At 43.5% G+C, this 26289-nt stretch overlaps 2 protein-coding genes across 6 annotated transcripts; both read right to left on the reverse strand.

The window, feature by feature from the left end:
- Positions 1-517: 517 nt before the first annotated feature.
- On the reverse strand, positions 518-7196 carry LOC112290552 (phospholipase D zeta 1). 3 transcript variants are annotated; one of them, XM_024536926.3, is made up of 5 exons: positions 6710-7196; positions 5927-6121; positions 5389-5589; positions 3879-5027; positions 518-3652 (listed from the first exon to the last, which is right to left on the reverse strand). In XM_024536926.3, exons 4-5 carry the CDS (start codon positions 4998-5000, stop codon positions 1172-1174), a joined length of 3603 nt encoding a protein of 1200 aa, XP_024392694.1. In that variant the 5' UTR covers positions 5001-5027; positions 5389-5589; positions 5927-6121; positions 6710-7196; the 3' UTR covers positions 518-1171. The 3 variants fall into 3 exon arrangements, with proteins under 3 accessions (XP_024392694.1, XP_024392692.1, XP_024392691.1); XM_024536924.3 differs by having other exon boundaries at positions 3879-5037; positions 6861-7195; XM_024536923.3 differs by having other exon boundaries at positions 3879-5037; positions 6710-7195.
- Positions 7197-11080: 3884 nt separating this feature from the next.
- Positions 11081-25947, reverse strand: LOC112290653 (dnaJ homolog subfamily C GRV2). Of its 3 annotated transcripts, none has more exons than XR_016505955.1 (25): positions 25533-25947; positions 24402-25105; positions 23975-24110; positions 23584-23814; positions 23280-23367; positions 22911-23116; positions 22621-22722; positions 22330-22392; positions 19871-22105; positions 19189-19551; positions 18736-18876; positions 18195-18587; positions 17347-17832; positions 16935-17158; positions 16671-16831; positions 16250-16433; positions 15567-15858; positions 14740-15246; positions 14113-14458; positions 13412-13755; positions 12764-13246; positions 12344-12530; positions 11976-12099; positions 11766-11834; positions 11081-11574 (listed from the first exon to the last, which is right to left on the reverse strand). XR_016505955.1 is itself a non-coding variant. In XM_090255168.1 (25 exons), exons 2-25 carry the CDS (start codon positions 24785-24787, stop codon positions 11380-11382), a joined length of 7884 nt encoding a protein of 2627 aa, XP_090111294.1. In that variant the 5' UTR covers positions 24788-25105; positions 25533-25947; the 3' UTR covers positions 11081-11379. The 3 variants fall into 3 exon arrangements, 2 of the variants coding, with proteins under 2 accessions (XP_090111294.1, XP_024392940.1); XM_090255168.1 differs by having other exon boundaries at positions 12344-12468; XM_024537172.3 differs by having other exon boundaries at positions 12344-12468; positions 25441-25746.
- Positions 25948-26289: the final 342 nt, after the last annotated feature.

Genomic DNA, 26289 nt, shown 5'->3' on the forward strand with positions numbered 1-26289 from the left:
TTTTGGAATTGTAGGAATGAAGAAAGAATTGTAAAAGGGAAGACAGTGGGAGGCCCATGACAGAATTTGTAAAATATGAGAAGAGAAACATATTTTTACATATTTTAAAATACATCATTTAGTTATTTTACTTTTTTCAATCTAAAAGAATGTTCCACAGAATTACAACAAGGTGAAGCTATTATTGAGATGTAGATAATACTGCCACTGATTTTTTTGCTAAGGTGTGAGTTAGTACAGCATTTGTGTAACCTAAAAAATGTCTAATGTTTTAATTGGAATCAAGTTATGATAATTAAAAGATAATCCTACATTGGCAACTTCACATCATAAATAGCCTTCGAAGTCACTCTGAATTTAGTGGGCTTATTATGGATGACAAATAATAAGATGGTGATACACCCAAGTACAATCAAATGATAGCGAAAACACGATATTGTTGTTTTTAAATCGTGGGCATGGGTTAAATCTCACACCTGGGTTTGAGCAAGTTAATTAGAGACATTGAGAAATAATATGTTTTGATGTGTATTGAAATGACATCCAATACTACCCAAAATGATTGTTTGAGTCTAATTTTACACAAATGTGCCACATGTGAAAGTTCGTTTTCATGCCAACGATCACAGCACTAGACCTGCACGTAAGTCTTGCAATGGTTATACCAATCTAACTAAAAGCTCCACCAAAAACAATTAACAACAATTACAGTATTATGTACACGATTGGGCCTAGTGCTCTTCATATCCGAGACCTGAAGGAGCTTCTGAAATCAATTGTTGAGTACATTTGGACCCTCACACCTCCCACAACTGTCTTTTAATAGACTACTCAGTTGAATCCAACTCTGTGTCGGTTGTGTGACAAACAGCTACACAACATAATCTACGAGTGTTAGCTAGACGCGAGCTGGTCAAGAAATAAATAGCAGGGATATGGACTCCAGTATAAACATGACTACAAGCTACAGCAATGCGACAACAAAAAGGCATGATGAAATGTTGAATTGTGGGCTACATGTGCCTCAAGTTGTTTGGTTTGTCGGGAGCTCCACAATATCCTAAAATGTATAAGAGAGCTAATTTGATACAGAGTCTAATGTTTGTCACGAAGCATTAAAATCTGATTTGATGGCAAATAAGCTAAAGATGACAAGGAATGGGTCACCTTTTCAGTGGAAGATCTGAGCTGAGGCATAGTATTCACTTTCTTTGAAAACTGGCCGCAGGTCTTCATCTGACATGAAATTGAGAGGAAAGTTTACAAGATGACCTTGAACTGCTTCCAGCTGCTTGTTTTGGAATTGAGAGATTGGTCGCCCATCCTGGTCCAAGGGTTCAGGAGCTATTCCAAGATCAATCGTATTCTGATCCATTTTCTCTTTCCTTTGTGCAGCCGCCTGCCGTAGAGCAGACCGAGAGTGAATATTATCCGCGGGGATGCATGCAAACGTGGCTTGATAAATGTCCGTGTTCCTCTGCGCAGTCTTCATCCACACCTCCTTGTATGTAGCATCCCCAACTGGATCCACTATTGTCTCGATATTGGAAAAGTCTACGCCCAAGTGCTCCGACCAGAGGGAGAGGCGTAAGGAATGCACAAAGCGACCTGCCCGCCACGGTTTGCCGTTCATCTTCGAGTTCACAAACTCTTGGTCCTCTAAGACAACACCCATCTCTGAGTCACGGGAGCCCAGCAAGCTCCGATCATTTAAGTTGGCGGACCCGATTATAGCGAGGCGGTCATCCACAATCATGAGCTTGCTGTGCACATAGATCTGGCTGGTGGCTAAAGGACCGTTTTCGAGCCGGCCGTGGTTTCGAAGCCCATAGAACGAGACGTAATCGTTAGCTTGAGGTCCCAAAGAAGCCTGAAGCCGATGTAGTAACGAATGTCTACCCCGACAAATAGTCCGGAATTGCCAATGCATAATGAACCTGACTGAGGCGGCTCCAGCGTCGTCGACTCCACCTTGGAAACCAGGCAATAATGGCATGACCACAATCACTCGAAAGCACTTGCCTTCTGAATGTGCCCGCATAATCCGTACATATAATGCCTGCAGTACTCTGTTCCGGATAGTGTCGTCATCGTCCATGCCTGAGATGAAGAACTGATTCTCAATGTAGATAAAATGCTCTGCCTTTTCTATCAACGAACAGTAGGCTGCGTGAATGCTTCTCTCTTCCAGTTGCGTTGTGCCAGCAGACCACTGACCTACGCTGCGAATTACCTGGATCTTGCAATGCGACCGTGGTCCAATGTCGCCTAACCCCTCCATATCGAGGTTCTCATCTGAGACAGGCTGTACTAATCCCCACCAATCTGTATGATTCTCTTTTAATCCATGTTCTGGCGGAGTCGCCTTCGTGAAACTGAAATTGTCATCTGCTTTTTCTTTAAAAGAGGATTCTTTGGAGTCAGTTATGACATAGTCTGACGAAATGAAGCCGGGCTCTGTAGTAGAATCTGGACATGGCACTACTCTACCGCTGCTTCTCATAGGCTGAAGCCCTGAGAATTCTTTTGCAATCCCACTTCCATAGCCATCAAACAGAGTCCCACTTCCACGAGTGTCCAGCCTAGAGGTGTCCAGTTCCTTGGGAATAAGCAGCGGGATACTAGCATAGGATGCCAATTTATTAGCATCCGCAGCTTGTTGCCTCGCAACTTCCACTTCCACTTTAGCTTCCTCTTCTTCTTGACCAGTAAGATAATGAGGAATGACCATGTGCTGATGTGGTAACAGTATAGGAATTGCCTTGGTATTAGGAGCCTTGTTCCGCTTCGCAAAGTTCCACCTCTGAACAAAATGTCTGGCGACGTCGCGGCAAGCAGGGCCCCAGATTGCACACTGAACATCATGCCATGGCATCCTAGGTAACTTGTTCCGATCCAACTCATCCTTCATTGCGTCCTCCCAAGAATTCGGTTCAGACTCGCGTGGGTTATAATAGTCTTTCCCTGGCCAAATTGAAGGAGGGCTATCCCACACACGATGATTAGGATCATCGTATCGCCCATAGCACAGATCAAGCCCTCCTAAGAAACATACATGATGATCCACGATTACAAGCTTCTCATGGTGCGACCAGAGGTAAACCCCTGACGAGAAGTGGTCTGGCCACCGTAGCACTTTGATGTTCTCATGGATCCCTTGCAACCTTCGTTTTGAATAATTACTATTAATTTTCAACGCCATGGACACTTCCTTGTACAAGAGGACGTAAATTTGAACTCCTTCCTTCGCCTTGCTTTCCAGCAGAACATCTAGTCGAGAGGATTCGTGGGACATGAAAGGTCTACGTAGATATAGCTCAGGACACAACCACCACCCTGTGAGGAAGATTTCAGACTGAGCACTTTCAATGGCCATCATTATTGCATCAAAAGCGGCTCTTCCGTCTATGAACCATTGAGCCACACTTCCGTCTGCTGTCATCCCTCTCTGTGGAGCATAGGAACCAAACCGATGTGGATTGCACCAGCCGTCACTGGGTTTCACGGCCGCGTTGTTTATTGCGTCCACCCAATCACGTGCACTGACCGCCCGACTTGTGCGGAACTTCAACTCCCGATTACCACAGTTAACTACAAACGAGAATTTTAAAGGATTTCTTTCCTTCCCAGGCTCTGCTAGGGCAACCTGATTCTGCAAGAACCCAACGACCATCTTCTTTACTGAGAGCAAGACTACAAGTGATAACGCAATTAACGAATATCAAAGTGAAAAATACTGCAGACGACTGAATTCTATTCCCACAATTTAAAGACAAACCGAGGATCTAAAGATGACTGTTTCCTAAGATTCAATCAAATGCTTTAGACTAACCTTCCTAACTGATAGAACAGATAGTAATGTTAGATACTGTACACACCTCAGAGGAGCTCAACATGTCGAACAAAATAATATCCAGAGGCTTTCCAACAAAAGGATCTGCAAGGAGAACTAAAAACCCGGGCTTAAGAACTGCCCAAACCTCTTGCCAGTTCGTATTGAAACAGCACCAGCAAGACTCCCAGAAACGGGAACACGAGGAAGATCGTTCGTCAGGAAACCGAGGAAGATGCTTCACCGTCATGTAGCCTTCTTGGAGCTTTGGTCCATACTCCGGGGTAAACGAGAGTGAGCTAACTTCCAAAAATTTGCATACTTCAACAGTATTGACAATGTCGAGGCTTTCCAAGAAGTGATTCAAATAATTTTGCATAGCAGCAGTAGCTCGCGGAGATATATCCGGGAGGCGACCAATCGCTGGACGTATGACAGGAAGCGCGGCGCTTGAAGGAATGTCTCTCTTCGGGTTAAGAGTGAAGTCCTGGGCTCCTTCCTGGTTTTCGTCATTTTGACCTTCGTTGAGTGAAGAATGCTGTTGCCGATCAAGAGAAAGGCGGCGTTCACCAGATAGATTGAATGAATTACGACGCCCATGATGTGCGGAATGGTCCTGCGAATTATGACGCCCATGATGTGACGAATGATCCTGCGAATTGTGCCGCCAATGACGTGGGGAGTGGTCCTGTGAATTGTTGCGCCCATGTTGTGAAGAGTGACCACCTTGTGAGGAGTGGCGCTCATGGTGTGATGAGTGTGAGCGCAGATTAGTGGTTGTGGATGTGGAGGGATGTTCATCTCCAAATCCTAGGTTGTGAGCCCACTCTTTGATTTGTTCTTGCCTCTCTTGAATGTCTTCAAGTAACGCGCGCTTCTTCAAAGCCAAATGTAGGAACAGGAGCTGAGTCGCCTTCCTTTCAAGACGCCAAGTGAACTGTTTGTACTGTAGCTCAATGGTGTACACAAGTTGGAAGGCTAGGCTCTGATCATTGCGCTCAGATCGAGAGACCTCAACAACTCGGGCGGTTGGCAGCTCCGTGAAGATTGGATCCTGCTGTTCAAAAGAACCCTGAAGGACATCTGACTCCATTGGATCCATGGGTAGCGGCGCATACTGAAATTTGGTACCCAAGTCTTCATCCAATGCCTCCGCATTATCCAGCATTAAAAGTTTCTTCTCTACGACAATTATCTGCCAAAGACTATACACAAAACTGAATAGTCGTTATATTCTACAACACTGTTAAGTTAACGATCGTAACTTGTCTCTGCAACTAGGTTCCAACCAGATGCAGAAACAAAACATACCATATTTTCTGAAAACAAGGGCAAGCCAGCACTTGAATTTCTTCAAACCAGCCAATCACCAACAATGTCAAACTTTATGGCTACCGAATGGCCCAAGAAAAATCTGAGGATTTCCACATTATGAACACCGTCTTCAAGTATTCATTTTTGCCAACCATACTGTGGTCTCTAAGGGTCGTGACAAACCGTCACGTTTCAACTGATTCAGCTGATAAATAACAAGAGCAGGGACACAACAACGGTACCTGATTGATATAAACGATTCCAACGTCGGAAGGCTGCTCAAGTCATACAAAAACTTGATTTTGAGTATCCAAAGTCACGGTCTACTTCTCCAATTGAAAGTTCTAAATCATGAACCCAATTTGTTGGCAGCAGTTCACTAAGTTTGGTCTGAGTTCTGCTTCTGTTAGCCTTGTGGTGGACAGCGTGCGAATTAACCAACTCTGTAAGAAATCAATGCGTGATTCCGAGTAAGAAGCTTCAAACCAACCACATTCAACAGCTTCACTCAATACTAGATACCGATACATTCCGCTGCACAGACACACCTTGAGACTCAACTCAAACGTCAGATTCGCCCAAAAAGAATAAGAGGGCTTGAAATTTGACATACAACTCCAATGTCGAAGCGAAGATCGAAGAGAGAGGGAAAGCAGAGGGCAGCACATTCGAAAGCTTTACGTCTCAGAAATTACAAACTCAAAGATCTTTCGCGATGCAAAACTGAGTCGTCATACATTGTGAAATCATACGTAATAAAAGAAAGCAGTGATGACAAACCTTGCAGGTCAATGAGCTTCACAAAGACGCAAACAAATGCCTTAAAAAATGAATTGAAGCAGATGATCCGCTGTAGCCACATAATCAAAACGAAATTCAAGTGCTTCCGCCGTTGAATTGCTTCTGGTACAGTGAGGATTAACCCCGAAAAGGTTCCCATACAAGATGCACTTAAAGTTCCAACCTTCTCTCCTTCTGTTAACACCCGAATTCGCGAGTTAATTCAAACCTCACAACCATGTGCAAATTCAACAATGAGAATTACCCCATCATTAGCCACAATAAGTTCCGGCATAAGACTAAGATCAACAGGCCTCGTGAATCGCGACCTAGGTCCTCAAGTAAAATCCTGTTCATCACCTTCTGTCAAAGAGAAGAAGAGGTGGGTCCAATCTAATCAACGACATTGTGACAATATTCCCATTCACTGTTTCTAAACTTAGAAACAGCATCTAGATCGTGAACAGATGTTGCAGTTTGAATTTGCAGACAACTCTAGTGTAAATCATGTGCACGATTGGCGAAAAGACAGCGCCGCAATTCGACAGCAACACAGGTAGTTGTCGCCCACGTTCGCCTGACTGATTACAATTGTCACAAAGAAACAGGGACTAGCAACGAAAATCGACACAACATCCTAGATTCAAAGCATCCCATGCAAGAAACCCGTACAATCTTGGATTCAAAAGCAACTACCACTCAACTAAGACCTGCTATGCTCCGCTCTCCTCGTAGCGCAGAATCATCTCGCAAATTCAATCCAAGAGACAGAAAAAAACAGACCTCGCGTCTCCCCCTCCGCGACCCAATTCAATCCAAACCCGCAGAGCCCGCTAGCTCTCAAAGCCTCACAATCACCACCACCACCACCTGCATCCACTCTGGTCCTCAATTCACTCGACACCACGCACGCACGCAACACAATCCACCCCACCTCGAGAACGGATCAAGCAAGAGCTACTGCAGAGAAACGCGAAACAACGCAGAGGTCGCAATTCGAGTTGGCGGTTGCGGAGCGCAACGTCGACTGGGAAAGTCGGATGGGATGGAAATAAAGGGACCCCGGATAGAGGCGGAGGAAGAGGAAGAGGAGGCTAGTGAGAAAGCAGGCAGCGTGTGGATCCCCTAAAGCTGCTGGCTCGCCATCGCCAGGGGGACTCCATAGCCATCGTCGTCGTGACGACGATTTGCAAGCTTCACGAAACACAAAAAAGGCCACCCCCGGTAGTCCTTTCCACCCCCTATTTACTAATCCCACCCGCGCGGCATTCAAATTCTCGGCTTCATCCATCCAATTCCCGACCTATTCCCCTCTCAGGAGAGAAGGGAGCGTGATAGGTACTGTGAACTGAGTAGGCACCATGTTCCTCGTGGACCAGGCGATGGATGCACGCGGTGGTGGTGGTGGTGGTGGTTTTTTTTTTTTTTTTTTTTTTTTTGCCCCTTTATAAGAGCCATTGCGTTGGTGGATCTCTCGCTTTGGAAATGAATTTGGTGAGTTCTCTGCGACTTGAAGTGGTTTTAGAACTCTTACAATTGGAACTGTGTGTTTATTTGTGTGATCGGAGTTTCAAGTGATGGGGAGGGGAGAAGAAGAGTAAAAGAATAGAGGAAACTGGAACTGAAGGGGAGTTTCTCAGCTAAATGAGTGAGATGGGTGTGGCCAGGACATGGCATAAACACTCGGGCACGGAGACCATGTGCGAGTGGGAAATCGGGAATGTACTACATGTTGCAACAGGATAACGACCAAACGTGATTGAGCTTGGGTGCAACGAAAAAGAAAAAAAAAGTAGAACCATGTTGCTGTTAGAGAGTGAGCTCACACAAGCGTGGGTTCGTAACCGACAATTGTGCATAGATAATTAGCAGTGACCGCCAGAATGCAACTCAAACGTGTGGAAAGAGAAAGAAGCGGCTGATGACGCCGCCGTGGCGGATATCTCACACGATACCACGGCAGGATTCTTCGTCAAGGCGGAAGCTAGACGGCAGAATTGCCAGTTAGCTGGAAGGAATGGACCGCGACTGCTAGTTCGCCGGAGGGAAATGGACCGCGACTGCTAGATCGTCGAGGAAGGACGGAGCAACAGCGAAGCACATTCACGAAGCACAGCAAGGGAAAGAATATTCTCGATTGATACCTGGCATCCCCTTGACTGATCTCAGATGCCAATAAAATATTCTTATCAAAGCTCGTAGTCAAGGGGTTTATCCCCTGGCGCGATGTGTCTAGCAGCATCAACAAAGCATAGTAACCAGGACTGGGAATGTCACCCGACTCTTCTCGATTCACACTCACAACTGATGCGGCGCTGGAATGGCAGGCCGGACCAGTAATTATTTTATTTCCCCAGCTTCTCAATTCTACAGTGTGTCCAGTTTGTGTTGGACACGAGCAGAGCATAATATCCTAGTGGGCTCACACCCTTCGAAGCTCCTGCTCTCATGTCTTGCATGTCACCGGCCCTTCAACCTGCACAGCTCGGTGCACAGATTCTGATCAGATTCCTTCAGTTTCTAGCCAGAGCTAGCATATCCTCGGGTACCCAAATGCCGCATGATCCCGGCCTACAAACACTCCTCGAAGCTCGACCCCAGTTGTTGTTGTTGTTGTTGTTGTTTTCTGGCTGCCGACGTCGATCTGCAGCAGTTATTGCACATTATTGCAACGTCGATTAAGCTTCTTTTCTTTTCTTTTTTTTCTTTTTTTTTTTTTCCCCTCACTTTCAGGTAGTTTTGTAACTGGGCTCATTTTCATTTTGAGTACTTTCCATTTTGGCATCAGCTTGGCTTTTGCTTCACTCCACGAGGGTAAAATGTAATTGAGCAAGTTTTTTGGAGTATATTATGGGGTTTTCAAATGACGGACAAAAAAAAAGAGAAAAAGAAAAGAAAAGAAAAAATGAATGGTTTTGAAAATTTTTTAAAAGCAGTATGAAAGGTATTACAAGGAACTGGAAGATGATGTATGTGACATCAACTCTTCTTGCAATTAGAAACTCTGTAAAAAGAGGTTAAATTTTATTATTTATACTTGAAAAAATGTTGATTATGATGTGAATACAAGTTGAAAAGTATCCCATTCATCAAGCCCATGACATTTATTTTAAAAGTTTGATTGTCAAATCCCAAATTCCATATTTTAAAAATACATGTATATCTTAGTCAAATATTAATTTTTAGTTTTAATATCAAACTTAAAAGTTATATATATATATATATATATATATATATATATATAATCAATGAGAATAAGACATTAAAAAAACCTTTAAAAGCTATATGTATGTGTGTATGTGTTTTGAAGCACATTTAAAAAAAATTGTAATAAGGCAGACCAACAACAATTTAATAAGCACATCAAATTGGACTTACCAATGAAACAAAATCTAATAGTAAAGATTTTTAAGTTGTCAAAAATTTTATTGTAAATAAGTCTTGTAATCTTCACTAAAAAAGTGAATAATTGTATAACTATCCTAAAATTGTTAAGGGTCAAAAGTCCTTGTATAATCTTTCATATACCAATAATTTAGATAGAAACATATTTCCACTACATAAAAAAAAATCTTCAAAGGGACTTTAATTAAAATAATAATTAAATGACAACACATGTAGATTAAAGTATTTTTAAAGAATTTTATTTTCTAATAAAAATTCTAAAGCTTTATCTATATAATAAGTTTAAGAAGTTGTTAAAGCTACACCCTAATGTCATTAAAGCCACATCCTAATGTTGTTAAAGCCCCACTCCTTTTTGCCATCTCATAATTGATTCCATCCATTCCATCCATTCTCCATCTTCCTCCCTTGTTCCTTGTTCCATATCTTGAACTCCCCTTGTCTAATTTTTGTATTGACTACTTCCTACCTCTATTGAACCTTGTACTGACATTTATAAGGGAGATACTTAAATACTATTGGGATTACTACAAGCTAAGGATGGCACACAATAAAACTATGGAACTCATGTTCTCCATTGTTCAATCTGTCTCATACACGACTATTTCTAGTTATATTTGCATCTAATCTTTCAAATTACAGAAAACACCTTAGATATAACTCAACCACCCTGGAACATTGCTAAATGGAATACAAGACCTATTGTGATGAAGCTACAACGTAGAATAAGAGAGTCCATTCATGGAGTGTGATATTATTGTAAAAAAGCTCATTTGTCCAAGAGAAATGAGAATGAGTTGAATTTCAATCCATCAGGCTAGCATAATATCTACACATTGATGTACACATGGAGGTTAGGTTCCATTTCATGCTGTCTCACTGTTGATAGAAGTCTATTTTGAAAGGTCATTGTTCAAAAGCCTTGCAAAGAAAAATCATCCTTTCTAAGTTTTAGTATTTTGAATATAGTGTAGAGAGAGGAGTCTTGCTACTTATTTTCTTATATTTTAAAATGATTATTATTAGCAATTTTTGACAAAACTTCTTAAACATTTTTAAAAACCATCTTTTTAGATAGACTCAAAAGAAACTCTAGGGAGATAACACCATTCATGCCATGTAAGAAAAAAATACAATTCATCTCATTATTTCTTTTAGGACTTTTCAAATGATTTTTCTAAATATGAAGCCAACTTAGTGAGACTTCTCAATTTCAACCAATCAAAAGATTTTAATAATTGTGATTTCTCACCTTGTCTTCTAAATATAAAACCCCCAATTGTTTAATAATTTTTAAACAAAAAAGAAATAAAGAAAAACAAATGAGGCATGTGAAAGCGTGAATACTCTTACTTGCTCTTTTCATTTCAATTTAGAGAAGCCTTACAAAAATTTCTGCAGTAGAATACGTGGAGGGTAAAACTACAAATACTGCAAACTGCGAGGGTTCAATTTTTGTGTGCTTAAAACTGTAAACACGTAGAATCACGGGCACTAGTTGATATACATCGAAACAAAATTTGAGAGCAATCGATTAAATGATTTCGAGAGAAAGCAGGAGATTCATGGACACTTTCACATAAACGAACCAGCAGGTGTAATTCATTTGTATTCATGAGCTGGTAGTGGGATTCAGATGATACTGTCGAATGCCTTAATGGAATCGTGGCTACAAGAATGAAAGCATAAATAGCCAATCACACGATATCAAACGTTTGTAAAGAGGTTTGCACTCTCATTCTATCAATATCGACGCAAAGAATCTAGCAGCGCAAATTTATTTACAATTATGGTGGGCAACAAGAACAACCAATCAGGAGCTCGGGTGCCCAGCTGGAACAATCACAAGTCGATGAAGTCAAACTCCAATATTAACCCCATTAAAGCCTAGATCTGCTCTAGATTTGCAAATAAAAACCTAGGAAATCTAACAGACTGGGTACCAGCCTGAATGATTACAAATTAACAGAAGACACCGCAAGTGTACAAAATGAAAACTACATAGAGAACCCATGATGAGCTACAAGTCGCAGATAGGAGATTAAGCCTCATTCTCTTCCGGCATTCGTATCAGAAGTATAAGAGCCGGAGAGACGAACTATTGCAGACCGAGAAGGATGAGGTAGGGCATATTTTACAACTCCGGAGGAGTCCTCAATAAGACCAGCTACACCTGCTGCAGCAGTTTGGGCATTTGAAGGTAGGAACAGATCATGCTTTTGATCTTTGTAAGCACTCCAAACCTGACAGGTTCAAAAATACACTTTAATTAGAAATTTCAACACACTACTAACCCGAAGCACATCAAACAAAAGTTTACCCGCTTGTAAGTGCTGGAGGTGCCTGAAGACACTAGTTACTACGTGGACAGGAGTGAAATAACAGGAGATATTTAAGCGATTTCCTATTGAAAAGATTTAAAAAGAATTCTTACATCTGAGGATGATAGAACATTTTGAACTTTCGCAGAGTGTGCACCCTCGCCAGCAAAGGCTTGCAAAACCTGCATCCCAATCCAACCCAGACTTACTTGGAACTTGCTTAACATCCACGAAAGAGCATTCTCAACAGCCGTTCACAAGTAAGAACCTCAATTCAAACTACTACTGGGTCTTCCAAAAAGGTCATATACGGTTCAGCATACCTCAACAGCCAAAACACGGCCTACAGAGGCTTCGTTCTCGTTCCATTTCATTTGAGAACACAGCCCATATCTTCCTCCAGCTCGCCAGTCCAAAATACCAAGCAGAACTTCCACCAAACCGACTCTGCGCATAACCAAGAAATTTAGAGTCTCTATCAAAGTGAAGAAAAATAGTTATCTCATAACCTAACAGCCAAAAATAGAATTAATGAAATAAACAAGCAAATCATAAAACATGGTCTAAGCAGGTTACTACATTACAGAATGTCAATAAAGTCTCCAGGCGTTTAATTTTTCACAACTGCAAGGAATATCTCAACAAGCAGACAAGCAATTCCACCAAAAAGGGTATGCAAGAAAGTACTTACCTCAATCCCTGAGCAACAAGGGCATCACGAGCACGATTGCCTGCACCAACAACTCTTTTGAGAGTTTCTAGTGCCAACACACTACCTCCTTGCCACCCTATGGCCTTCATTAACAGTGGTACAATCTGCGGTTCATGCAGGATAAATGATCATAACATCTTCGTAACTAACCTGCTTTTGAACATGTCTGAGCTTTGACATCACATAAGTAAAAACCAGCATCAGGGACAAATTGAAGGATCGAAGCAAGGAAATGAGATATGCAAAACCATAAGAGTACTAATCGGCAAAATCAGACCATGAGAACAAAAAGCAAGATCCAAGCTGGCAAACAAAGCTGGCAGCTCTTGATGAAAGCATTGCCAAGCCAAAGTAAAGCTGAGGGCATCATAAACACGAAGGAAAACCCCATAAAATTACCTGAGGAGATCCCATTCCTGGAGTAGCCATAGCCTCAGCACATGCAGTAGAGGCAGCCAACTGGTGCAACACCCTCAAGCAACTTAATCGAACTAGTTCTTGAGGAGTCTGACTTCCCATTAAACCCTCACCGTCTTCAACTTCCCAGGGAGATTCCCCACTTCGGCTACCACTCTTAGCTAAAATACTCTGAGAAGAGGCCGATGAGACAATACGACCCTCATTAGCCATGGCTGAAACCAGCTTTGGCACGTAACCCAAGTGGGCAACATGGTCAGCAAGTAAGGGCTGAACACGTAGGAGTGACACTAGAGCTGCAGAGAGTAATAATGGAAGCTGCGGGTCTACTTGAGACCCATCTCTTGCATGAGTGGCTGCCGCTGCTGTGACATATTGGTCAAGTAAACCCTCTAAGAACCGCTTCGGATTTCGAAGAGGGAATTTGGGATCTTTCAGGAACAAGCGAACATACACTCCACCAACCTGAGGTCAAAAAAGCTTATGAGTGACAGTATGCAACAAGAAGTGAGGATATCAACCACCGAAGAAGCCAGAGGAATTTTCTACTACATCACAGACGAACTACAAAAATAAAACCATCTTAAAATTTTAAGACAAGAGAAAAATAACAACCATATGAAAAATTACCTGTGGTTCTTCATTCACGTCTTGCTCCCCAGATGAACTCTCAGGAAGATCCCATTCGATCACTTTACCCTTGGTTTGCTCTTTATACAGATCGGCTGCCATAGTTGCCAGCTGCGCCCCGAGAGATGCAGCCATTGCAGGACTCCAAACAAGCTCTGGGGTTTCGCTGCTTTGATCTAAGGCCGCAACTACTGCATCGCCTGGTCCATCGCGTATGGCAGAAACCAATCCATCTGGGAGGAACCGTGCCACAGTGATGGCTACTCTAGGTCCATGCATAGGTTGTCCCACAAGTTTTCCTAATAAAGATGCCGATGTTATCCTGGTCTGACTGGGGACTTCTCCTGCGAAACGAAAATGTAGCAGATCAGAAAAATGGTAAACTTTCGAAGCAGAAAACCTGTAAGTAAAGTTCAGAATGACGATTAGGCATAAACAACGTTTCTTTAGATATGTTGAATGTGGGCGGACATTGAGGCATAAGATTATTATGGATTCAAAATCCCACCAAAACGCAAATCAATGGAGAAACACCTCCCAGATACACAGATAATAGGTACCACACCTATGGTCAATCTAGTTCATAACAATCCTTCACTGTAATTCATGATCCACACGACCTAATTTGTTCTTGTTTTTAGTTAAGACTTGCAAAAAATGCGTTCTAGACAGACCAACTTTCAGATCAGATGATCACTGACCTTGCCCAGGTAGAATAAGATGAAGTATGTAAACTACACCACCATGCTTGGCAGCTGCCCAAGCAAGTTCGGATGTACTTGCCAGTGAATACAGAACCCTTAATGCGCCTGGCCTGCAAGCAGGAGCACAGTACAACAACTGGAGAAGAAGAAGCAATGCTGAACGGTCAGCTACCAAAGCTTCCACGCATGATGCTTGCATAGTAAGCCTTGCAAGGACATTCAGGCAAAGTTCAGGTACATGTTCACTAGAAGCTCCCGTGTCCAGTAAACAACTGAGCAGAGGTGATAGTCGTTCTCTAGAGGAGAATACTGAAGTCAACTCTGGTTCAGAATTCAAGATATTCTGCAAGAAAAAAACGTCAGATTTCACTGTTTCTTGGACCAAGAGCTGAAAACCAAAAAGGAGTGCGGATAAAGGAATGGCTCAAAGATATGCAAATTCTAATTAAATTGATCCTCTAACGGATTCCTACCTAGACTTGAACTCAATTCAATAACGAAAAAATAAGAATGGGCTCTTTTAATTTGCTTTGTTCTTAAGCTTCAAGAAGCAATGATTGAGAAATATCGCAACGGCAAAAGAACTACAAAGATACAAGCGCCGCTAGAAGTAGGAATAGATACCTGTAATGCTTTCAGCGCCATGGTGAGATTCTTGACAAGAGTCTTTCCAGGTGACTCGTAAGAGCTTGAATTAACATCAGGTGGAACTGCTGAAGAAACACTCTCCCCTCTCGCTTCTCCATCCTCGGCAAGGACTTCCGCATAAGTCATATCATCAATTGGAACTGGAGGTATAGGATTTTCGCTTGTCACAGCCTCTGTGTGAGACTCAGTAGGCTCAAGATCAGTGACAATTTTAACCTCCGACACTTTCTGCCTCTCCACTACAGTTGCGCTGATGAAATCCACTAAAGCCTCACAAAGATATTGACCGTTTGTGATTTCAGAATCTGGTTGTTCATTATACACTCGTAAGTACACATCACCAACATGAAGCTCGCTCATGAGGACCATGTATTTAAAGTCTTGAGCTGCTCGCATGTCATATGTACCATCCGCAAGCTGAGACATACGCTGATTTTCAACAAAGTTCAGAAGTTCAGCTCTCATTGCTGAGTTCCAGATTATCTGCACAACAGCCGTTGGTTAGTAAAAGCGAAAACACGCCTTAAAAATATCATGGTAGCCTAAAGCTATGCAGTTTGAATCGGACACCGGTGAACATGAATGCACCTGAAAATCAATGGACGTGATGAAACAAAGCAACAAATTCGGTTACCACCTCAAAATACGCAACTTAGAAAACGACAAAACAAACTTAGTTTCAACCTTAACTGGTCTAAACCTTTCCTTCGTAGTCTTAATACCAGGCAAAATTCTTGAAAGTGACAAAATAGGAATGAAAACTAAATCAAATGGCTGACGAAGAAGATTGAAACTCGACGGACCTGTGGAGATTCAACATTAGAGTTGAGATTACGAAGCAAATCTCTGGGAGACTCATTACTCAACATTTCAGCCAGTTTTGGAGTCAACATTTCTCGCAAAACTTTAGCAGCAGTCTCATTTGGAGGAGTAGAAAGGTCATCATCCAGAAGACCAGCTAATCTTGCTAATGCTCGAACTGCAAGCATCGCATGCATATTCTTGGCTGCTTGAACACGGTTCCCAATTTGAGGTCCACTAGCGGAGCTATTCTCAGCAGTGGAGTCGTATTGCAGAAGCAGCGGCATCAAGAACCTGAAACAAACAGCATGAAATTTAAAGCATAGCCCTCCACGAGAAGTCAAACACTACTATAAGTATAATGCTTCAGAATCAGAATCATTTTTTTAAATACAAACACAATAGACATGTTGTACTAAACAGAAACAGGGTAGTTGCCCTGCCGCTTAGATCACTCGAAACTTATTATATCATGTGCACATAGCTCTCAACTTTAAGGTCGGAATGACAACTATGATTAAATCAAAGATAGAAGATGTAGCTTATAAAAACGACGAGAAGCTTAGGAGTCCTTATAAAATTAAACTTCTTGAATTCAGAATGATAACAATTAATAGCATATTATATTATGTTGAACATTTCTCTTGAAATTAAGAATTCCAATGACTTGACACAGCAGACTCACCACATTACTCCAGCCTTCAAAAGAGCATCTTGGAATTTTGATGATTCTGCCAGATGAGCAATTGTTTGTAATGCTGCTTCAACCGCTGCTGTGGCCAACTCTAGCTCACAGCAGTGGACTACATCAACAGTGAAACCTGTGTAATGTAGCATCTCTTGACGTGCCCTTTCGAACGTACTCAAACCTGGCGCATAACAAGCAACGACATGAGTTGCGAAAATCAACTGCGTACGCTCTCTACGGATGCATAAGAATCCCAGACAGTAGGGAAAAAAACAGACCCCACCGAATTGCAAAGGACTCAAACGAACATATTTATTATCGCCTTCAATTGCTACACAAATTGATTAAGAATATTGGGGCATCCTTCTTGGAGCATTTGAAAACATGAAAAGACGACTGAAAATGAGACAAAAATTACCTGCAAAAGTTCGCATAATGTTGGTGACAATGATAGCAGCTGGATCTGTTGAAGGTGTTGTCCTTTGCACAACACTCATACACCGAGCAAGTAAGGTAGCCAGTAGCGATATACCTCCGTCGCGTACCAGCTCCTCTCCATTCAAAGCAGAAGAACAACACCTGCAGATACCGATTCATATCAGGGTCAAGTTCATAGTACTGAAAGAAAACGCACAAAATCACAAGGAACAAACACACAAAGAAAGTAAACGGTGGCACTTACGTAAGCCATATTAGCTCGGTAGCCGCTTCTAGAAGTGGTGCTCGCTCGGGAGAAAGGAAAGTGTTGTCATCGCGATCTATTGTTATGACATTCAGCAACATTGGATATCCAGCATACTTGAAGGGCTCCAAGACAGCTCCGTATCTACTGAAAAGGATGCATTGCGCCTTCAACAAAAGTTGTAGCCGCCAAGGCTGAGGACCTTGCAAACCTTGTAACGTGGCCTGATTCATGTCCAACGTGCCTCTCGGCTTAGTCTTCGTGAAAACTGAATCCACAAAATACATTCTTGGAATGTGCAGTTTTACAGGCTTCAGAAATTTGCCCAGAGCATACTACATACATACGAAGGAAGAAAGCAAATAAATTCAGTCACTAGTGCTTGAAACCGGAGTAATGATCTTGTGTTCACCTGTAATCGTTCGTAAGCCTTCTGAACAGCCACAAACTTCTCTCTCCCTTGCGGATTCTTGTCTGGGTGGTATCTCATGGCCAACCTCCGATACTGTCGTTTGAGGATCTCTTCATCAACACGTCCAAAAATCTTCCCCGCACTACCTTTACCTTCTTCTTCACCCTCACCATTCTCACCGCTAGTGTCGATTTCATCCGAAGAAATCTCCAATATAGAACAAGCCTCTTCCTCAGACAGGTCGAGAGGTCGCCTTGTTAGCTCTTCTCTCCACATGGCGAGCAAAGATTGCAGAAACTCTACATGTTCCACAATTGGCCAATCTGGGAAGCGAATTTGATCACATAGATTGCGGAGGTAATAGCGGTGGCACCACATCTCATCTTGAAGCTCAGGGTACGTCACAGAAGGCATGGGTGCATATTCATAAAGGACATGACAGTGTTGTGGGAGCTTTTGAGGGAAGTCTCCGAGATGTTTTAAAACCTGATATTTGATACGATTTGCGTTTGACACGAAAGTCACACATCACCAGCTTATCAGTAATCCATAGGTTTTTTCTTCCCTCGTGATCAAAAATTACACATTCTTTTCATCAAACTTGAATAAACATGACTAATAATGATAAGCATACTTGAACACGTACGTCCATTTTAACACAGACGAATTAACCACCACATAATCAAGAAAGAGCAAAACAAAGCTGGTAGATTGAAAAGGTGCATGCGTTTCGAATCCGTGCATCATACAAAGTAACTACTTGGCACTGCAAATTTCAACAAAACCATGTTAATGAGTACTTACTACATCAAGGAAGTAGGCGATACAGCCAAGATAAGGAGACAAACCTGATCAATGAGACGTTCTCCGCGCATTTTGTGGGTCCATATGATTTCTGGTGTGTCTGAATCAGCAACAAGACCAGCAGCGAATGCAGAAGGCCCGCTCCTCTCCAGAACGTACAACAAACTCTCTGGCAGAAGGCCTCCCAATACACTCCTTTTAGCCAAAGGAAGGGATGATGAAACTGCAGCATCAGCACCCCCATGAAAGGCTTGATGGGAATGAGTGGAGGCAAAAAGCTCTGCAACAGAATCCAGGTTGGAGCCACCATATGCTAGAGCAAAATAAAACGCCCCAGTGTTGTAAAGGCGTGCCATTGCTTTAGGGTTTCTAGTTAGTATTGCCTTTAGCAATGATGCTGCATTTTCCACAAGTGCAGGCTCTCCAGTCAACATTGCCTGCAAAACATAAGATGAGGATCAATGCAACAATACGAATTTCACCTTTGAGAGGGCGATATCACAGTCATAACAGCATAGATCATTAAAAACACTAAAACAAATGTCGCCAAAGTCATTGAACAGGAAACAAAATGAAAATTATTACCTGAGCAATATGATTCAAGCACCGCGGACTAGTGAGGATACGTTTCACGCGAGGAGTTGGGGTGATGAGCTCCCCAGCATCATCTAAATCTGAATGAACCCCAACCATGCTATGTAAGATGGACAGCGCCACCTCTCCCACCTGCAATCAAGTAGGTGTCGCTTAAAAACTTTAAACGCATATTGCACTTGATAAGTAGTTCCAAATGGGTGAAGCGAAAACATCCTCTACGGCTCAAGATTTTCATCATGCAAAACAAAATAGGACATTCAAGCATTATTCTAAATATCGCGATTTACTTGCAGTAAGACCTCATGCTATTGCAAATTTCGAGGTTCTTACACAAAATCGAATCCTGTTGACTGTCACGTAACCCCATCAGGAAAACTCACCACTATGGAGCATGAAACATGTCCGAAGTATTAGATGAAAATACTCAATAATCCAACGCACCTGGACAGGTGTTAACACCGCCACTCCATTACCAAGAGCCCATCGTAGCTCTCGAATATCCCGCAGACGTTTCCACTCTGTCATGCTCTGAGCCCAACACTTCGAGTTCCAATCAATATCCTGTTTTGACCACGCACGCCTGATCGCATCTTTCTCCACAGGACCAACTTGAACCCCAGCCTTACTAACATAATACCACTCCTTCGGTGGCTCGACGAAGGCATTGGCAGCAATCAAGTTGGACTGAAGTGGTATAGCAGTTCTTTCCGATGCTTCATGTGCACTTGTAAGAAGGTCGACAGCAAGAACACAACCTCCAACAGCAATAGACATCTTGGCATTCGCTGATACCCTCATAAGAGCCTGAGCATCAACAATAAAGCATAATATAAATATAAGAATAATAAAGAAAAGTAGCTAAACAGACCAACACAAACACAAAGACTACTCCGAGGCATCGACAGAGGCTAAAACATATTGCGTAAATCTACGTTTGTACTTGGATAGGAATGACAGAACGTAGACACGCATTTCTAGTAATAGCTGATCAAGAATCTACCTACATGAACCAACAATATGTATTGATCTTAGACTTCCACCACAAGGGAGGTATAAAATGACACTAGTTCAATGCGGGATCATATAGCAAAGGATAAATAGCCATCAGAACTATGTGCCTCACCTTTAAGAGAAGGAGACATCGGTGTCGTAAAGTCCTGTCACTAGTACGGTCAAGTAACACAGTTATGTGTGGAGTCCCATCAAAGGGCCCAATCGTTTGATGATGCTGTTCATAAACTATAGCCATCGCTCTTGCACACAAGTCCCGAACTGAAGTTCCTCCACCTCCTCCAAAACCATCCAAACCAGCCATGTCACACCAGTCAACACCAAGGTCGTCTGTAGCGGAGCCCTCGACTGTAAGCCCAATATCAGCATCACACAGGAATCGATGATACAACGCCCCAAAAAACGCTACAGGATCACGAAGAGGGAAGCCTTCAGCACCACTCCCACTTTCAAGAAAAAGCCGAAGGTAGTATTGTCCCACACAGACCTCTTTTGAAAGGCTGGGATATCTAACTGCAAACTCTGCGTAATTCCAGGAAAGTTGGCTCATGGATTCTTCCATGAAGGTAGCATCTCCTGCCACTGACAATCTTCCAACCACGCTTACATCTAGGGTTCGCTCTTTTTCTACGTCTAAAAGATGAACTTCAGCTTGAAGAGCTTCCCAAAGTTCTTGACGAGTCCGTTCATTCCAAATCAGGTCAGCACGAGAGTGATCAAAGCCAAATTCGCGCCAGAACTCTGGCCAATTGGAAAGAAGGCAACCAGAACCAACAGGCACGTTTTCTGTTATTATCTGGGCAGGTGCTGGGGCTGGCGGCTGAGAATCGACACTGGGAACACTGTTAGCAAGAATCGAGCCTCCTAAATACTGATCCCCACTTGTATATGGATTTGTGGCTGTGGACTGTGCCAAAGCAGGTAAAGCTTGTGAAGGGCCAGCTGCAGATGGAGACGGAAGTGAGCTTTTCACACCGAAATGGCCATTTTCTTCTGAAGACAAGGTGGTTGGTTCTTGAGAACTTGGAGAATTTTGACTCGAATTTTGTTGTGGTTGTACAATCCTTACGTCAAGAGGGGGAGCTGAGAACGGATTAAGTGGATTTAATGAAGTGTTTGGGATGCTTTTCCGAGGCACTTTTCCCTTACGCCGTTGCAGTATCCTCTGCTGCTTTCTTTTCGCCGAGGAAGTGCTCGATGCCATACATTGAGTATCAAAGTCATCTTCATCCGTAGGTCTGGTTTGTAGGTATGCTACAAGTCCAGGAGGAAGTACTCTTGAAAGCAGATCAAGTGCGGGCTGATGTGCATCTGCCCACAGAGCAACCAACTGTCGGCTTACTTCTCTCCGTTCACCAGCTGGTAAAAAGAATGCATGCACAAGGTGACGTAATAATGCTCCATCCCGCAAAGCGGCATCCCTCATTGACTCGGCAGCAACAGCATCTTCTTCTGCAATTGCTCTCATAATCACAGCTATAGTTTCACGAACTCCTTCCGCAGGGTGCCCAAATAGAGCAAATAATCGACGTTTCAGACCAGCCACTTGCCTCAGCATCTCAACAAAGGTAGGGTGGTCTGTTGTCTCACTTTGCGGTTCACATAGCATTGCCTCGAGAACTTCAACTATTACCATGGAGAGTAATGGAGACACAGTCGTTGGTTTCAAGCGATGTACAAGAATCATAATGTGGAACTGGCTACCAAGCATTGCTGACTTTGCAAGAATAACACTCGCGTGCTTATCCCCTCTTGTCATGGCCGACAAAGTATTCTCGCCAGGACCCCCTCCGATGAGCAAGGCGACAAGCCCTGCAGCTTCCATAGCCACAGCTTCTGACCCTGACTGAAGAAGGCCCATTAGTCGGCTTGCAGCAACCGGCAACGAAGCCACAAATGATGCTGCATATGAAGATCCCATCAAACGACGTAAGCAGGCTACTAAGCCCACCAATGTACCAGCTGCTTTAGGAGACGGCGGTGGAGGTGGAGGGCTATCAGGAGGTAGGTTTAATGGGCCCGGTAACATAGACAATAACGTCATGAGAGTAACATCGGTAACTTCTACATGCGGCTGTAAACCTTCGTAAGGAACGCAAGCATTAAATTCTTGAACACGCCTCCAAAGACGGGCTTTGGAACCCGGAACAGACCCGCCCTCAGCAACTGCGTCCTTGGCTGCTGCTGTGAGGTGCTTAACATGAAGGGCCTCTCCTTCAATATCAGCAAACAAACGATGAGGGACGCTTGCAGTAACAGGTGAAGGAGTCATAACACGCCCACATGGAGGATCAAGTCGATGTCCTGGCATTGTTATTCTTGCTAACAGGGGGATTGGGCGTTGACCCTGGCACAACGAGAATGTTGAAACTAAATCAGGCATGAGTTACGATTGTTATGAGAAGAAATCAATCAAAAAGGGAGCAACTATTGAAGTACATGTATCGAGCTCATAGATGATAATAACTTATAATGACACACAAATCGTCGGGATAAAGAAACAAATACTATGCACATGCTGTTTCAAAAGACATGAAGGTGATATTTCTCAAAAACTATAATCAGACCCACCTCAGTTTGTATGGTATCCCGCACTGCAGCTAAAAGACTATCCCGTGATGTGCTTGAATAGACCTACACACATGATGAATATACTGATCCTTCACATACAACAAGATCGACAACGCATTGAGCTCTTTTACAATCTAAAATCAAGCGTATATAAGTCGGTCCAAAGACAGGCAGATACATTCCCACCCCTTCAGGGGTGAAACAAAAAGATCACACTTTTAGATTAAACTCTGCTGTGGTGATGAAGCATACATGGAACATCAAGAAAATGATTGCTAGAAATGAACGTACATGCATAGGGCAACCATCATTGAAGTCGACCGCGAACATTTGAGGTTCCTCTGCGAACCGAACAAGGGCAGCAACCGCCGATAAAGGTCGGACAATTACCGCCTGAGACAACCATTCATTTGTCGCTCTAGAGATTTAAAACGTCGTTGATCTAAGCACAACTTATTTCAAATCCACTGATGAAGCATAACACGCCCAAAAAAAGGAACAAGTCGTATGTAAATTTATAATGTACGTTACTGTAAAATGAAGGGGATAAACTCTGGGATTGGTACATGATAATTGCTAACCTCATAGTTGTTCTTCCGTCTCTCAACCAAAGAGCTTTTAGTGAGAACCAGCTGCCTTGCTACAGATTCACTTGGTCCACCCAAACCTTTGATTCCATACAGGACGTGTAATGTGCCAGAATGCGCAGTACCGTGAGCGGCTGTGCGTACTCTTGTAACTGACCACTCTCCAACAGGTGTTTCTTCAGCGCCTACTGCAGTCTTCGCTGTTATGGATTTATGGTTAGATCGTCTCAAAGCACACAAAATGAAATAAAAGTGCACACACAAACATCTTGCATTCCAATTGTAAACATTGAAGATAGTAGAAGTGCAGATTCAACAAAGTGCAAACAAAAAATTGAGAATACAACAAAGGTAAAGGCTCACCTCTTTGTTTCTGAAATTCTAAAGCACTCATTGTATGTGATGAATCGACAATAAGCGAGACCCCAACAAAAGTTTTGGCCATTCTTGTCTGTCAAATGATGAATAAAAATACACTTATTCGGTCACAAATCTCAAATGATCTACACAACGATCTACAGAAAAACCTACCAAGTCTGGATGAGGCGTCCTCAATGTATTCAACTGGAAGAACGAGAAGACACACAATATCACGTTCCAGAGTACATGGCAACGAACACTCTTTGAAAGAACTTCAACGTAGGAAAAACGTAAGATGACAAGTTACCAGGGTGGTCAATATGACATTATTGGAAACCCCCACAGCTGCAGTGAAGGCTTTACACTTGCGGCCAAACAATGGGCATAGCACAAACCCTCCACCTTCATGGCCACGCCTGCCATATGCATCTGACAACAGTATAATGGCTGGAGAGTCCATGTCACGAAAATCCAAACACCAATGAAGATTATCATTTGACGTCCGCACTTCGATGCCAATGCGAGTGATTCTCATGACCTAACAGAACCAGAACTTGATGAGCACGGGAGGACAACTAATTCTGCATTGCATGCATTTCAACACAGGGATGAAGCTTTCAAATTGCAACCCGAGCTATTCCACGAATAATAATAATAATAATAATAATAACCCAATGCTTGGAAATGAAGGAACGTACGAAAGGACTCCAATCCGATGCACGCCGCCGCAAATGAAGTACAGGAAAGTCTGCGGTGTCAGAAGAGAAAGGAGACGTTCCAGGAGCTACATAAGACTTTAGCTTGTGCAATTCCGTCAGAATTGCTGCTCGGTACCTGAATCCAATTCCATCCAATTTCAGAATGTTGGCATGAAATACTCAGCACCAGTCACAGCAGCCTGATTGATAGGTTCCACTGCCGCAATCGCGTCAAAGAATACACGCATTTTATGTTCTGAATTCGTATGTGGCTCGTTACTAATACCTCGGTATAATAGATTAAGTGCAATTGCTCCGGCTTCATCCTACTGATTGTGACTACTAGCACAGGTATAACACTTGCCATGATTTTGCAGCAGTCCAGGAAAAGAAATGCCTCAGGAGCATCGCGAGAAGGCAAAGATACCTAGAGGAGAATCGCATGGGCCTGAATTTGCCACGACCGTCATTCCGCACGTTGATACTGAACTCGAGCGCCTGCTGCTGCAGAGGGTCCTCCCGCCCGCCTGCCACAGGCATCGCTCCTTCGAAATCATGTGCAATGTCATACGCGTTTGTGGTGTTCAGAGTAACGGGGTCGAGGGTCAAAACCTGGGTGGGGGAGATGCACAATACGCGTTTGTACCTCCCACGCCACGAGTGTTTGGTGACGGTGTACCGGCATATATATTCCGGTTCCTCCAGAGGATGGGGTGTTTGATGGGCCGGAGGGTCCTGATGTTGATATGTCGAGCCCTCCGTGACCGGTGGGGCAGGGCGAGCGGCAGGGAGGAGGAGCTGAGGAGTCTCCATGCCAAGAACTCGGGGGTAATCATCCGCGCGCTGCTGCAAAAGCCACAAACTCCAGGGCTTCTGCTGCGCCGCGGGGCGGCTCCCCGACTGATTTGCCCCCAGCGCTTCCTGAGTGAATTAAACGCCGGGAGATGCTAGGTTGCAGGAGCAGCAGGCTAATTATAAACCGTGATTGCCAATCTTTGTGAAATACCGCATCCAGCTCAACAAATTACGTCAATAGTGGAAGAGTCATACTCTCAAGCACTCGAATCGGAATGGGTTGAGCTGAGCAGAATTTAAGCTCATATACCACGCCAATTACTACCTCCCATAACCCTGCAGTCCGCAATCGGACAAGTACGGTATTGAAGTGCTTGCAAATTGAGTCCAGAACCGGCATGTAGACCTAAATTTCAAAAACAAGAAAACTATTCCAAGCTGACACCCTCTTAATAGAAGCAAGCTGGCCCTAAACCACTTCCGCGAATGTTCACATAATCCACGCCGAGGCTTATCTATATATATATATATATATATTGAGTGAACTCGATAATCAGAAAAGTATTACTCACAGACTATCGGGTATAAATTCTTCCTCAACTCCCCAGCTCTTCCAATAAAAAAACAATCCGCATCCCAAGCACGAAACTTGAACTCACAAAAACCCGTACCAGCATCAGCTTCCAAAATAATCTCAAATTCGTGGATAAGGGCATGGAGCCAAACCCAAGGAAGCAACAAACGCGCGCAGCATCGAACGCACCTACGACATTGAATCAACCGCTAAAATTCAAACGATAGCAATACGTGCGCCACTCCATCAATCACGCAGCAATCCAAAGGCAGCACCCCGCAGACAATTCCACCCCATCTATCCAACGCAAGAGACGACGGCGACGACGACTCCCCATGGATCTGCAAACACGACCGAGGTGCGCCAGAGCCGATTGCTTGTCCCTTCTCCAATCAAACCTGCAAAGCCCCAACCCACTTTGGACGCAGCCCCAATATCTAGAATTCCAAACACCACGTAACTGAATACGAAACCGCCACTACAAGATTAGAAGGAGAATTTGCGCAGCAACAACAAAACCCAGCCTGGCAGAATCTAAGGGATTGCGCGATGGACTGCAAAATGCGATAGACGTGAGAGCCTGTATTCTCGATTCCTATTCTTCGGCCTTCGTTGTGGATTCGCCACACCACCAGTACCAGCTCACAGAGTTAGCTCACAGCCCGATTCCAAACCGGGCCGGGTCGGGCTCTCGCATTGCTTGCAACCGCGCGGGAAACCTAGCGGCAAACCAGGCGGTTTAGGTTTTGGAATGGCTCCGTGTTTGCTCCTGGCCAACGATAACTAGAATTAGCGAACAAGCTCCGCAACCAATGCTTCGCTTGAAGTGCGAATGCAGCTGGCTCCGTGTGACCTCTCTGAGCGCGCCTGCGGAGTCGATATCCGCGGCAGCCAGCAATGGCATGTCGTCGCTCTCTTCCTCTCACTCTTTTTCGAAATTGAGCCC

This window comes from Physcomitrium patens, chromosome 13, assembly GCF_059467195.1.
Source record: "Physcomitrium patens ecotype Gransden chromosome 13, ASM5946719v1, whole genome shotgun sequence".
Taxonomy (NCBI): domain Eukaryota; kingdom Viridiplantae; phylum Streptophyta; class Bryopsida; order Funariales; family Funariaceae; genus Physcomitrium; species Physcomitrium patens.